Source organism: Etheostoma cragini, chromosome 10 (assembly GCF_013103735.1).
Source record: "Etheostoma cragini isolate CJK2018 chromosome 10, CSU_Ecrag_1.0, whole genome shotgun sequence".
NCBI lineage: Eukaryota > Metazoa > Chordata > Actinopteri > Perciformes > Percidae > Etheostoma > Etheostoma cragini.
In genome coordinates, this window is record NC_048416.1 from 2417462 (window position 1) to 2433544 (window position 16083).

A 16083-nucleotide genomic window follows, 5' to 3' on the forward strand; every position below is an offset into this window, starting at 1 on the left:
AGTAGTGTATGTAAGAGCATTTCACATGTGTTTGTGAGAGGTAATTCTGAATAATGTCCCTGACGGCCCCTCATACGTATTTATTCCATTACATTTAACACCCACAGGGTATTTTAGGTTGTCGCTATGACAAGTCAAAATGTCTGCCGTGAAAAAGGTCCATACACTTGGGGAAACACTGGAAAATGTGTACAAACAGGTGTTTTCCATGAGGTAAAACACCAACCATGACATCACTGATTGGGGGGTGTGGCTTGAAAACTGAAATCCTTTGGGGGATGTGTATAGCAGCACTTTTCTGCCAGATTTACCCTTTAAAAGACGCAGGAGAACGAGAAAGGAGTCCAAAGGTCACCAAAGGCCTCTCGATACGATTGCATCACGATACTTGTCACAATACGATATTATTGCGATTTTAAACATATCGCGATATTATGCAATATTATCCTTTTTCCGACTTGAAATTTTTGCCAATTTCAAATCATGTCCCCAAAAGGAAACTTTGTCATATCATAATAGATCAATACTTGGCGTCTGTGTATCGATACAGAATTGCCACAGAAATATCGCGATACAATAATGAATCGATTTCCCCCCCCAACCCCCCCACCCTTAGAGTCCATAGAGCCAATCAGCTCCTAACAGTGAACTGACTGCCACAGATCTATTATAAACCGGCTAACAGAAACTCTCTTTTTTATATCTTCATATTTTAGGGATTGACAGCACATAAGGGGACATTGTGGACTGGGCCAAAGACCATCTTTGACATTAGTCAAGGCCTGTCCGTCCTGCACACCTTTATGTTCACAGACTTCAGTAATACCTGCGATTACAAGACATAGAGGCCCTTTCCAGTACAGAAGTGAGGTATCTACCACACCTACAAATTTACCAGAAATGCAGCACATAACAAAGTCATGTGACATGACATTTACTGGTCTGCAAGTAATGATCGTCTTTCCCGGCAACAGCTCAGTGAACAAAGACTAAAAAGATGCCTAACTGGATTGTATGTTGTGTAACGACAACACGCACTCGGCCACTCTCAGGTAACACGGCACAGATTGGGTGAACAAAGAATGGAACTTAATATGAGGTTTGAAGCGTGGCGGCGACGCCCCAAAACCACAGGGCTTACTCAATCTTATTCAGCTCCACACACACACACATATAGATTGTGGAGAAGAAGCAGTGGAAGTGATAGGGTCTCTGTGAGTCACCTTAAAGGGAGAAAGGCTGGGTGAAATGAGTTAGACTGAAAGGTAGAGCAGAGGGACACAAAAGCTACCGACAGAGAAATGGAAAAGACTATGTACGACTTTGTATGTGAAGTGTGTGTGTTACTCAGCAGCTTGTGTGTCGTGTGCACCCAGAGAGAAGATTTCTGGTCATTTATTAGTTGTAAAAGAGCTTAAATGTACAATTTTATAACATCTGTACAATATGCCACCTCTTATAAAATGTATTAAATGTGTGTGTATGTGTGTGTGTGTTTGCAGCTCCCATAAATAGTAGTTATTGATGGACTATATGACGTTATTTGAAAGTAATGGCAGTGATAGTAATTCATTGTAAATGTGATTTAAAAATGGAAATTGTCGCAGTCCCACTTCGACAACACAAATGCTGACCAGTAACCAACATCTGTGGGAATTTCTGATTTGAAATTGTATTGACTTATTCCACTGTAAAATCATATTTCCTGCAACATTTGATCCCACCTAATGTGCAAAATTAATAAGTTGGTGTTTCGTAATGTTGAAAACCTCAAAAAAGGGACAAAAGTGTTGAAAAAGGGACAAAAATGTAAGAAAAAGACTAAGAACATCGATAAAAAACGTCAACAAAAGTGTTGATTTTCAATTTTGACGGAAGGCAACACAAGGGTTAAATACTTGTTTGAAGAAATGTCTGATTTAAGAGGAAGATCATTTAATATCTACTGCGGTCTAACATTTTGTCTGTGTATCGTTGTCAAATTAGTTATGACACACTGCTGGTGTATTGTAATAAGAAGCTAGTATCTTTAACCTCGTGTCAGAGTCATGTTACTGAAGACCACATTTCCCAGAAACCTTGTTCCTTCCTACAACTTTAGTTAGTGTTTTCCTCTGTTGCATTACTATTAACAATACTGGTATACATTGTAAAAAATGTAACGCAAAGTTTACAGTAACTTATTGGCAACGATTGTCCAGCAAGTTACTGTGAATTCTTTTTACAGTAAAGTTACCTTACTTCCATTTGCAGTAGTTTATGTATTCACTTTAAAATACAAAACAATTAAACAAAACATAAGATAAAAAAGTAAAAAATACAGTAGTTTACTTTACTTTTTACAGTACCATAGTGGCTATATTGTGATTTTTTTTTTAGTGCTATGACTACTGTGATTTCAACTGTAATACTTGGACCACTGTGATTTTGTAATGTCGACAAGGTTGTAATGTAACTTTACAGTACTCTACTGTTAATATCATATACAGTGGTGTTACTGTGAAATCTAAAGTAAGTATCTGTAGATTTCACAGATTATTTACAGTGTACTGTAGTGTAAGGGAATGAGATATATGTGTAACTAGTAAAATAATACACAGTGTTGGATTCTACCTTTCTTTGGCTTCTTGTTGTTGTTGTTGTCTCTTCCTTCCCTCTCCTCCCTCTCCTCCCGCTCTGTCCAGCGGCGTACCTGCTCCTCTCTCATCTTCAGGAAAAGGGTCCTCTTCTGGTCCTCACTGAGGGCCTCCAGCACCTCAGGGTCTACCCACATGTCCTCAAGGATCTTAGCCAGCATCCTGCCTCTTTTCCCTGGGTGTCAGAGACGGCCTTCAGCCCCTCTGTCTCTCCTTCTTCCAGTGGGTCGTGTTTCAGTGGTGGGGTATGATCGCTCCTTTTTCCTCTTCCAGAGTCAGGTTCCCTTTTCTTCGAAGGATGGGGGATCAGGTGGTTCAGCTGCTGGAGGTCACTGTAGTGTCCTTTGTCAAGGGCTCTTCCTGTGCTATAGGACTGTGTTGGCTTCTCTGGAGGGAAAGTCACAGTGTGTCCGGATGGACTGAAGGTTGCTGTTGTAGAGAAAGAGAGAGAGAGGGAGAGAGAGAGAGATAGATAGAGAGAGAGAGAGAGAGATTATTATCTACTGTATTCTTTGGTTCCCCTCCATTCAATCCTGCTCTGTCTAGCAAAACACAACAGTCCTGAAGCAAAAAGGCCACAATAATAAACTCTGTGTGTGAGTGTGTGTGTGTGTGTGTGTGTGTGTGTGTGTTTGTGTGTGTGTGTGTGTGTGTGTGTGTGTGTGTGTGTGTGTGTGTGGGAGTGTGAGTGCGAGCGGTGTTTACTCTGCATACAGTAGGCAGCGAGAATGCCGCTGTGCTTTCAAACACTACAAGGCAAATAGGGACAGGTTTAGTATGTCAACACACACACACACACACACACACACACACACACACACACACACACACACACACACACACACACACATATACATACACACAGACGCACAACAGGGCGTTAATGATTGCATGCTATCTGGGGTTGACAGACATAGATAGAAAGCAAAAGACAACTACAGTTCACTTGAATTATTGAAATGACAGTAGGTCTCACACACACACACACACACACATCACTCTAACTGTTCTTAGCACCTTATCAACACACGTGACACTGATAGACATCAGTCGGTAATAACTCCATCAGGAAGTCCTCAGAGTAAAATCACAGGAAACAGTCACCTCAAACTGTGTGTGTACACACTTTAAAAGCAGTCCCCGCCCTGGACATACTTTTAAAAGATGTGAACCAGTGAGTTTCTGAGCGAGAGCCAATAGGATTTGAGTCTGTGATAGGAGTTGACCAATCTGCACTTAAGGGCAGTCTGACATTACGGTAACTCACATGAAATATCACCCTTTCAGTTAGTTTTTGAGGCGTGGTAGATTTTGAACCATAGAATTATACTAAACCTCACACTAGACTTGAATAATTATGGTTTGAGTCTAAACTGAGCAGTAAACAATCATGTATTGCCTCTAACAGCTGATGCAGGACTGAACGCAAAACTGGGACTAAAAACAACACCAATTTGACATCCCACGTAAAAGCTGGAAAACCCCCAAAATAGTGAAGCCTAAAAAAGAGAACTTTAAAACAGATAAAGAACATGGCTGCTACACATACAATGACTTATGTTGTGATATAAAAAGAGCAGTAGCCCATAAATCATACCATATATACTATGTTTTTTTAACTGCAGCAATAGCCTTAAATAACAGAAAATGTTACGTTTTAACAGAAATTTCATGTTTTTTAATTACGGTAGAAAGTCCGGGTAATGAGCTGCCAGTACTTTTTCTGTTATTTTACGGATTTTGTTTTCTTAGAGTGTATGTGGTAAAACTTTAGCAAAACATATGCAGCTATATATCTCTCTCTATATAAATATCTTCATTGCATTATTGGTCTACTGAGGAATCAGCCTACGTTCATTCATCAACTCCTTGCAGCACTTCTCAAGTCTCTTTCAGTTGTTTTCAGAGTGAGTTTTTTGTGATGTTCTTGTTCATTGTCTCTGGGGTGTGTTTTCTTTCTTTCCTTTCACAATGGAGAAGTTGTTAAGCCCTTTAGGATTATGAAGTTGAGAGCAAATCATAGACCGGGCCGGAAAGGTGAAGCTAATGTGGAAGAGCTTTTAACTTCCTTTCTATCTCATTTCCTGCAGGGGGTGACTCCACTGGTTGCAAAAACAAGTGGTTTGCATTGTCTATGAGATAAAAAAGTACTTTTCCCTTGATTTATTTCCCCAATAAACATTTTCATAATCAGTTTATGGTCTCAATCAAAGTCTTCTTCGATACAGCATGATATTCATTTGGTAAATGGTTCAATTTATTTAAAAATAGACAATAAAGCAGGGGATACTTACACACTGACCGTTCAATCATGATAGAGGCTTAGCAATGCTAAACGTGGCACTGTGTACATTATAGTACTGGACTTGTTTAGGGTTCTGAGATTAAGACTTAGACCCTCTCAGTGTTTTTACTTCATCAAAGTTGATTGGAACATTTTGGACGCCTACAATGTCTTGTTCAGCGATTGCTAGCACCTTGCCAACCAAAGAAGGAAAAATGAATATATGAATGGCGCCTGTACCCCGAGGTCAGCGTTTATCCACCAATACAATTTCACCAAATTACTCATTTAAGCTTGTTAAAAAATGACAAACTTTCTCTTTTTAGCATTTAGCTTAGCCACGGAATCCATAGACGACACTGGTTTGGCTACATCATCTCACCAGCTCCGTCCTATCGTCCAAAAATCACGGTTTCAACGAAACAAGATGGCGATGGCCAAATTGCCAAACTTGAGGCTTCAGAACAGCAAGCCACAAACCAATGGGTGACGTCACTGATGCTACCTCCATTCTACGAGAGCAGTGTAAATAAACTGGACCTAACTTGAAGATTAACTACCAAACAGCCCACTCATTGGCAAATTGCTCCATTTTCCTGAACAAGAATATCACCTTTGAGGAGTTTTATACCTGCACAACAGCTCCTTGGAGTAACTGTGTATTTGGAACAAGGGCATGGCATAACAACAGAAATATTCAAATTAAGACATAAACTAACCAAAGTGATAACAGACAATAACAACGCACAGAGACACTTCAGAAAACGGACATCACACGAGGAGTAAATGAGAATAACACAAATCCACCTCCACACGCTCAGCTCTGTTATTCAAACTCAAAGGCATCCAGGTCTGGCTCGGCGCCAACGTGCAAATGAACCCGAGGTTTGCTACTGCCTTTTCTCACATGCAGAGAAAAGAAAGAAAGAAAGAAAGAAAGGAAGGGAGAGGAGAGAAAGGTATGTGCACTGCATACTGAGAGACAAGTTTGAAAAGTCTCTCAGCCGTGAGAAAACACTGACCATCTCACAGCAACAGAGGAGAGTGTGAGAGATAAATGAACTCAGACAGGCCGTGGAATGGCAATCACAACAAAGACAGACAGAGAAAGAAAGAAAGAAAGAGGACAGAGGAGGGAAAGTGGACTTACTCAGTGAATGCCAGCCGGTTGCATCTCCCAGCACAGCTCTGAGTTTCAGCCCCTGTGTGAGTGTGGTGTGATGAGTGTGTGTTTGTGTGGGATCAGAGCAGTCGTCAGCAGCAGAGGTATGCAGGCTCAGCTCTGCTGTGCTGCATATGTACTGAATAGGAGTGGGACGGACTGACATCACTGCATCTATCTTGTTCCCTCCTCCTTCCTCCTTCCTACTCTCCCCGTCACCTTCTCTTATCCCATTTACATTCCTATAATGCTACAAAGCCATAAAACAACAATTGGTTAAATATTTTTGGTGCTTTCTGATCTGCCCTGTTTTAACTTATCTTATCTCTGCATAGTTGTGTTTACCCCCACTTACATTTTTCTTCCTCCAGGAAGTCTTGCAGGCTTTGTGTTAAACCATTAATCACAACACCACATGTGCAGGAAGGAATCTGGCTATTTATTCCACCGAAGGGGTTTTTCCGTCAACAGGTTGTCGACACACTTATCGTGCCAGAAAGTCTTTTGTTTTGTGGTCGCTTTGCCCCGCTGTGCCAAACCAAATGAGTCCAGCTGAATGTCAGTCACATACCTCAGACTAATTATAGCTATTTCTAATTCTAATTCTAATCCCAACGCGTAATTCTAAGTGGATTCAATTGATATGCAGATGACTCACCTGTCTCCTTATTGTTTGTGACCGAACTGTCAGGGCTGTCTGGGTGTGACCTACTGGCAGTGTTTACAGTAAAACCTGTTATATGTATACATATATATGTATATTAGGTGCTATTTCTTCACTTCCATTATGTCTTGTTTGGTTTAGCAGGTGGATGAGGCTAACAAGTCACAGTTACGTCACCGAATAATGGGAAATTACCAACGAAAAACACAATAGAATAGAGATTTGTTTTTTTTCCTTGAAAGAAACTGTATTTTTTGACAATGTATAAATATGTATCTATCAATAATGTATTAATTCAAACTTTATGTTCTATATTAACTTGCCTGTAGACAGACTTCACATTTTTGCGTGTCAATGGACTGACAATGATGGTTTGTCACACAGAACCATCTGAGAAGCAATCATTTTTGGAAAAGTGCAGACCCTTTAAAAAAATAAATCCCGGGGCCTCATAGTAAAAATGTATGCGTTTCAAGCATCAAGCAGTTTTTACCGTAAAATCATTTATTCACATTGTAGAAGGGTTGAAGATGGAAAAGATGATGCTTTAGAAAATATTAACTCCATTTAGAAATTTATTTACAATGGTGTAAGAGTGAGCTGAATGCAATACGTTGTCTAAAAACATAACTTCTGCTCTGACTATGTGATAACTGACAAATGCATGATTAAGGGAAGTTTTCATTTATTTCTTTATTTTAAAAAATCTCATTTTTAGTTGGTGTGAGTGTTATCAATTCAGTGAGATTTCCTCTAAACTTCCACTGCACTTTCATAAAATGAAACCACAGCTGTCATCAGTCAACACAGTTGGGTTTCCACAAAAAACGGTGTTTCAGTGATACCAGACACCCGGGTATTTATCTCTGTTTGTCACTGCATGGTATCAGGGCAGAAAGCTCAAGGTCTACTCCCACAGACACATGAATACACACAGCTATGGTCTGCTATTGTTGTGAGGACCAATGTGCAGTCAATTAATACTCCTCAAATCCTGAAAGTTAATATCTAAAACCAGCTCTGAAGCTAAATTAAATACCAATTTTGCTAGACCTAATTCTAAGCATATTGTTACCATAGCTCTAACGCTTACATTTTGCTCAGGAACAACACAGAATTGCAGTACAATTGATCAAAGTGAGAACTTTTCTGTTGCCTTTCATTTACCTTATCTTAATATTGTCTTGAGGAATTTAGTTAAAGATTAAAGAAGCAATCAGGGCTGTAGTACTCGAGTCTGGTCTTGGACTCGAGTTCGGACTCAAGACCGTTTTTCTGTGGTCTTGGACTTGTCTCGTACTCGCTAGTATTTGGACTCGGACTTGTCTCGGTCTCGGCCACTGGTCTTGCCAGATATGGCTTCTGGTCTGGACCGAGTCCAGGTGTCTTTTTTATGTTTATAATAATATTGGAGGGAAAGTCAAACCAAAAATGATTGTCTTGATTCTGTCATGCATAAGACCTTTTTTTCCTGTCCTGGACTTGGTCTTTACTCGGACTCGAACCTCTTTGGACTTGAATTGGACTCGACTAGTCCTGGTCTTGGACTTGACAAAGGTGGTCTTGACTACAGCCCTGGAAGAAGCATTCATACACATGCAAACACATGCGTTTTTTCTCCTCCTCTTTCCCTCCGGGGTCAAGCTCAGATCCACCAAGAGAAAACAAAACTGGGATCTATATATGGGTAAAAGTTACATAAACACATTAATCATCATGTAGTATAATACTTCTTTGGTCAGTTTAAGAGCAGGAAAGATTAGCTATCTGTATATTAGTGCATGTTGTTACCTAATATACAGTATGTTTGTTCACATTAGACTTCCCACCACACCTTTTAAATAAAAACCTGCAGTTATTAACAGGAAAGGTTAAGTACCAGGAAATATTAGTTATCTATCCCCGTCTGTCGCGGTCCTACCTTTGTATTGGCTCGGTATGGCACACCTTGGGAAAGTCCTTGCTTGTGTCATGGCATTGGCACTGTGTCTGAATGCATGTGGAGAGGATTAGACATGTCACACTCAAATGGTAATTTTGCATGCACAGCATCCTCTGCTGGACAAATGGAGGATGGCAAGTCAATAAGGATCCCAGTGTTTTATTGTATAAGAGATACTTTTTATTGAAATGCAGTCTGTAAAGCGGTTATGAGGAATTTTAAACGGTCAGATATCAGGATAACCATTCTTATAAAAACACATTGTAGCATGCGGGGCTGTAGTCAAGTCTGCCTTTGTTGAGTCCAAGACCAGGAATAGTCAAGTCCAAGTCCAAAGAGGTACAAGACCAAGTCCAAAGAGGTTCAAGACCAAGTCCAAAGAGGTTTAGGAGCAATTCCAAAGAGGTTTAAGTCCAAGTAAAGACCAAGTCCAAAGAGGTTCAAGTCCAACTGAAGACCAAATCCAAAGAGGTTTGAGAGCAAGTTCAAAGAGGTTCAAGTCCAAGTCAAGACCGAGTACGAAGAGGTTCACATCCAAGTCTAGACCAAGTCCAAATGAGAGACACTCAATACCGAGACATAGGTAAATGAATCCTCTTCAAGACCACTAACTTACCTGTTTACAATTTACGTGACATAAGGAAACATTTACCTTCTATTTTATATTGTCATTAAGCTTTATTTTTTGTTATAATAATCAAACAGCAAGAGCAGGGTAACACACTAGGCTCAAATTAAGCCATTTTATGTACTCAAAGTCTGAAATGGATTTGTTCCCATTGTTGAACTTATAACTTGTCCTAAAGAATTCATAGTACAAAGTGCTCGCTGACATTGTGTCTGTGGCCATTATTAAAATGATTGAGACCTGATGATTGAGGTAGTCTACTGGATATGTGTACACCAGGCAATGCCTGTTGTAGATAGATTATAAATTAAACCAATACCTGTTTTCTGAATGAGCGCGCTTCATAATTTGGTTTTGTTTTGTAGGAGGAAGTTACTTTAGAACAGAGGTGCCGAAATTCTTTCATATAAAGGGCCAAAATATATCTGGATGGATTGCTGCGGATCAAAAATAAATGTTGATGTTGAAGAATACCTTAATTTTTGCCATCCTCGTAGACAAAACGTGTGTGTGCATTTGAAATGGGAAGTTTGTCAGTGCCGTTAAACACAGATTACGTACTATTGAACTGCACAAAATGTACATTTTGCAGTCATTAGGGTTTAAAATTAGAGGAGAATAAGCATGAGAATGTTAAATCCATAGCGGGCCAAAACAAAGAGAGCACGGGCCAAACTTGGCCCCCTAAATTGGGAGTCCTTGCTTCAGAACAACAGCATTTAGTGCTGGACTTGGTCGAACCAATGGCAAATCAGAGACAAAGTCCCAGTCCAAAAACCAATGGGTCCAACACGAGTCCGAGACAACAGAAAAGCCCCTTGAGTCCGAGTCCGGACTAAAGTACTGCAGCCCTGGTAACACATATATAAGGTGAGTGAATACAAGAACAGTTATCTACATAAAAATCCAATATACAGCACTCTGTAAGTCTTAAACTGTCATATCAACCTCATTGGTAACATTAGCAGGTTATTGTTTTATGTTGCATGACTAAATGTGATGTTTTGAGTTGTAAAGAGAGTAAAAATGTGTGTTTGGTGAATTCATGAGTAACATAGGAGTGTCAGATGTCATTGAAGTTAAGTTGATTTTTATTTTTGAGGTGGGCTATCACTTTAAATCGTTCCTTATTTTGCTATTATTGCTTTTGTTAACCTATAAGCCCCTAGCAGGTTAGTCTAGCCCTGGTCCTCGTCAGTTTTAGGGGACGGTAACCAAAAATACACAGTCTACACAGTATGACCTTCGACCTCTTATATTGTATATGTATCATAATACAGAAATCAAGCAGAGGCATCCAATACGTCGGTTCTCTGCTGAGACAAAATCTGCATAATCTAGATTGTCTGTCTCTGTCTATGTCATGGATGAAGCAGTCAAGCAACATGGGTTTAAAGTTTGAAAAGTCAGGTATATTTTCCCCAAAACAAAGTTTCAACAAAGCAAATAAAGGCAAAGAGTTACAGGGTCCCTAAAGTAGGTCTATGAAACATAACAAAAAAATAATGCTAAACCAAAATGTCAACTCAATTAGCAGACCTTTGAATGAGACACAAGGGACACTTATATACCAGCTGACCAAACCACTGAACACACACAGGGGAGGACAACATGGACAAAGAACTTAAATTAGCAAAAGGAAACCCTGATTCCCCCCCCCCTCCACCCTCCCCGGCTGTCATCTTTTGGTATGGTCCGAGCCTCTGAATGAAACCAGGCTCCACCCTTTTTGTCACATGTTTCGTTGGACCAGGAAGAGGACACAGCAGCCAGGTAACTCAAAACCAAAGAGAAAGGAATTCATATAAAAATTAACCTAAACCGCAAAACAGTGTACTGTTTAGGTGCTAATAAAGTAATTCAATACCAAAGAAATTGTTGTTTTTGATGTGCTAAAATGTGACTATGTAACTTAGCTAACTAAACATGTGGTTAAGATGTGGCTGATTGTATTCAACCTTAAACACTCAAGTGTGGCTGTGGCAACAACAGTCTCCATATGCTATTTTTTTTTTTTTATTTACTTTATCATCACAAATATTAGAATTACAATACATCCCAAGTGACACCAACCGCATTTGCTGATGGAGTCACTTTTCTCCTGCAAGATAGATTGTACTTCCCATCATGCTTTAGCGGGCCTGAGTCAACAACATGTTCAGGCAGATTTTCCATAGCAACATTTTTGATAATCCAAAATGTTCTCCCCTCAACCGCTGCATGGCTGACATGAAGCCAGCTCTGTGAAGAGGATGTGCATTAGCGTGGATTCACATGAGCGATGCATGTGGTAACACAGACTGCTAAGTATTGCTTTAGTCCCCAAAGTAATTCAACTGGCAGTACAAGCTGTGCTGGACTATGCACCCCTGGGTGGTTAATGTAACGAGTGAAAGCGTATGTTGACTATTTTTGCAATATTTGCATAATGAGTTTTCAGCTGATTTTGTTATTGTTACATTACATAGGTTGCTATCATCAGGCATATACAGCAATGTAAGCATCTATTGTAGATAGTAATGTATTAATGTTATTTTTCTTTCTTTTTAAAGATCATTTTCCTGCCTTTAATTTTTGACCGGACAGTTAGGTGAGAAAGGGGAGAGGGGGGGGGAAGACACGCAGGACGGATTCCACCCCTGGACCTCAGTACTACTCAGGACCACTGTACTAATACTTCTTGAATTATATTCTGGGAACATTATACTGCAATCAGGCTTTGTATTGGGTGGAAATAAAGTCCCGCATTGTGTGTGGGTATAATTAAGGGAGCTGGTTCAGCTGGTATATACTGAGGAAAATTCAGTCTAGGCTGGGATTGCCTCCACATGGCTCTCACCAGAGTTTAACATATTTTTTATTTTTTTATTTATATTGTTTATTGATCCCAGATACTAACTTTTTTTTGTTAGTAATCACTACACACAGGCCGATGTCAGCGTTGGGGGGGCAGGGTCTCTTGCTCAAGAGCACCTTGGCAGTGCCTAGGAGATGAACTGGGATCTCTTCAGCTACCAGTCCACACTTCATTTTAAATTTATTGGTTAACAGTTAATAGTTTTAGTAATAGTAATAGTAGTTTAGGCAGTGGCAGGGGTAGAAGAAGTACTCTGATGTACTTCTTCTACCCATGCCAATTCCTAAATTCCCAGTTAGTGAAAGGATGAAAAGCAAAGCAAGACACTGTTTGCCTGGGGCCCCAAATCATTAGATAACACAAATATCTTAGATAGATAAATATCTTAGATAGAAATATCTTATTATCTGATCAAAAGGGCTGTGCCTACCGACAACGTTAAACTCCATTCACAGCTGTCATTAGCAGTTTAGATGACAGATAGTCAACTGTCCTGCTGTCATTACAGACGTGTGAACTAATCACCAACATTGGCTTGGACTCATTGGGGTGTGCTGTTGCAGTATGAAACACTGATGTATGAAACTGCCAATTAGATTAATTTACTTATAAATCAATGGTGCGGATGCGGAGTCCCGGATGGTTCCGGCCCACTTTAACCCCTAATTGAATAATTAAGAATGCAGTTTTGCAGTTACTCAGAGTCCTCGATGCGTGGTTCAGCTGCACCTATCTGACCCCTTATGAGACAAAAATATGCGTTAATCAGCCACCCGTGTGTCTGTGTTTGAGAGACACAGAGAGGGAAAGGTATTTTATTTTTTGATAACTACATGTAATTTTCTTGTTATTTGTCACTGATATTGCTTGTTGTTGCACACTCAGTATTTAATGATGGCGATGCTATCTCATCATTATGATCATAACCAAAATACTGCAGCAGAGGTGTTGATTTCCAAACAGGCTTAGTGGATTGACGGTTGTAAAGTCATGAAAAAAGCATGGATTTAATTAGCGTTAAGTAACGTTATTAGTGGTATAATTTAGTATGGCAAAACCACAGTGACGACACTGCTTGTACTCATTGAAGGAAGGGAAGAAGAGTTTGGTTGTAAATGTACTCCATCTCTACAACTCTCATCTATATTGCTCAGTTTTATTCACGTTCGGGGTTGCAGCCCTAGTTCATTCACACAGTTGTATGTTGAACAATATTACACAGTTGCCTCCCTGTTTACTTCTGTATGTGGGCCTTAGTGGTCCCGTAATACTGTATCTGAAGTCTCTTTTATATAGACCTTAGTGGTCCCTAATACTGTATCTGAAGTCTCTTTTATATAGACCTTAGTGGTCCCCTAATACTGTATCTGAAGTCTCTTTTATATAGACCTTAGTGGTCCCTAATACTGTATCTGAACTCTCTTTTATATAGACCTTAGTGGTCCCTAATACTGTATCTGAAGTCTCTTTTATATAGACCTTAGTGGTCCCCTAATACCCTATCTGAAGTCTCTTTCCCAAAATTCAGCCTTCCAGACACTACTTAGTCCCACAATGAGCTTTCCTTAGCATGTGCCATTTCTGAGTCTGTAGCTTTAAACTATAGAGGAGGGGAGAGGTGGGGGGGGCAAGGTGTAGAGTTGGGGTTGTGGCCTTGACCAACTTCCATGCTTCGCTTGTTTGAAAGCTATGATGTCTCTCTCTCTCTCTCTCCAAATTCTCTGGGCGGCCAAAGCAGACAAAAAGGAAGGTAACCTTGCCCCTTATGACCTCATAAGGGGGAAGATTCCAGATCGGCCCACCTGAGCTTTCTTTTTCTCAAAGGCAGAGCAGGATACCCAGTGCTAGGTTTACACCTATCACCATTTCTAGCCACTGGGGGACCATAGGCAGGCTGGGGGAATGCACATTAATGTTAAAAACAACTCCTAAAGGGACATTTTCATGGCATGGGACCTTTAAATGTTGCACTGCCAGGACTAAGGGTTTGATTGGGTTCACATTGTCTAACAAAATCCTTCAAATAGCATGTGTTAGCTCATTAGAGGGAACTACTCCGATGGACCACCTATGGAACAAGAGATTGACTCCACCTGTGTTTTAACATAATGCCTTCGTAAACCTTTTCAACAGTTAGCCATCCATATTTTTTTTACAGGACTTCCACATTTACAACTTGGCACAGAGGAGCCGAGTGTGGCACTGTTGCTATGGTGACTGTTCTGTCTGTTGACCCGGCTGCCCAGCAGACTTATAGTCGACACACACACACAGCACATTCTGTCACCATGCTGGCACGTTGCCCATGTTTTCCTAGTTTTTTTCTGCTTGGCTGTCTTTCTCTCACACTCTCTCACACCCACATAGGCACACATGTAAACACAAACAGAGAAGGGCTTTCTCCATAAATGGGAAACAGGATGCTTGTGACTGTACATTTTGACACTGTACCATTATTATCCAGCTAAGGACCTGTGGTCACAGGTGGAAGCGATTGACACTCTAAAAAAAAGACCCTCCCCCTTTCTATTTTCCTCTGTCACATGGAATGATGTGTCTTAGTAACCCATTTTTTCATGTCTGTGGATATAATGACCCAGATGAAAACTGCACACACATACTGACACGTTTTTCCCACACACACTCGCTGCAAGTGCTGACATGTCGTGTCCCCCTCTTGTTCAGTTTTAACGAATGCTGATGAGGTGGTCAAGGGAATTGCTGGAGTCCGACACAAAGCCGAGCAGCTAAATTACGATGTCCCTACTGAAGGTAGGAAGGATGTTTTTTACTCAATCTGTTACAACCAGAGAAAGTTGTGGAGCAAGGGTATTACGTTATTGATGATGGCCCAGTGCTAACATGTCGGCTGCACTCCCTTTCCCATATGTAAAAACAAAAAAGAACAGAATACACTTATTTTCCTCTTTATTTTTTTATAGTAGCAACAATATCTACCTTGAACAGTTGTCCTCTTTTTTTAAAAGGCGTTAGTGACCTTGTAGCCTGACATCTGTGGAGACTTCAGATACAGTATTAGGGGACCACTAAGGTCTATATAAAAGAGACTTCAGAGACAGTTTTAGGGGACCACTAAGGTCTATATAAAAGAGACTTCAGATACAGTATTAGGGGACCACTAAGGTCTATATAAAAGAGACTTCAGATACAGTATTAGGGACCACTAAGGTCTATATAAAAGAGACTTCAGATACAGTATTAGGGACAACTAAGCTCTATATAAAAGAGACTTCAGATACAGTATTAGGGACCACTAAGGTCTATATGTAAGGCGTTAATCCGGCATTCTATTTCATTTTCAGCTGGGGGAGACTCTACTGGCACCAATAAGAAGATAGATAGATAGATAAATAGTATTTATTGTCCACTGGGGAAATTTGTTTTCACAGTCTGTCCAGAAGTCCCTTTCCATAGAAGTCTATGGGAAAATGACCCTACTTCTCGCTGGATTTATTACCACAGTAAAGATTTTCCTAATGAGTTTATGCCCTCAATTATTAGTTTTAAGAATTCTTCAATATAGCATGTCCATTTTGTAAGTTATGGTTCCATTTCTTTTTTAAATGGACGATATTGAAGGGCATGCTTTGGGGCTTGGCTACACACCGACCTGTCAATCATGACACATGCTTGGCAATGCTAACCATGGCCATGTGTACATTAGAATAGAAATAAACTTGATGTCCATGTTTTTATCTGAGACATTGAACCTCTCATTCCGCTTTCACTTCATCAAAGTTGATGGAAACGCTTTAGTTCAGTGATCGGTGGCAACTTGTAAACCAAAGCTAGCTAGCATTAGCTATTAACTTAGAGATCCCATGGCATAAAAATGTCACTTTATGAGGTTTAACATTGAGTTCCCCCAGCCTGCTCATGGTCCCCCAAT

The 16083-nt window shown here is 40.2% G+C and overlaps 1 protein-coding gene across 1 annotated transcript in view; it reads right to left on the minus strand.

Annotated features, from left to right (window-relative positions):
- zgc:92242 (uncharacterized protein LOC436899 homolog) overlaps positions 1–6317 on the minus strand; it is a 10163-nt gene extending 3846 nt beyond the window's left edge. Inside the window, exons 1-2 of the mRNA XM_034884145.1 lie at positions 6071–6317; positions 2614–3065 (exon numbers count right to left, since the gene is read on the minus strand). Of these exons, the coding sequence (XP_034740036.1) occupies positions 2614–2797 (184 nt within the window). The 5' untranslated portion in view covers positions 2798–3065; positions 6071–6317. The remainder of the gene's footprint in view (positions 1–2613; positions 3066–6070) is intronic.
- Positions 6318–16083: the final 9766 nt, after the last annotated feature.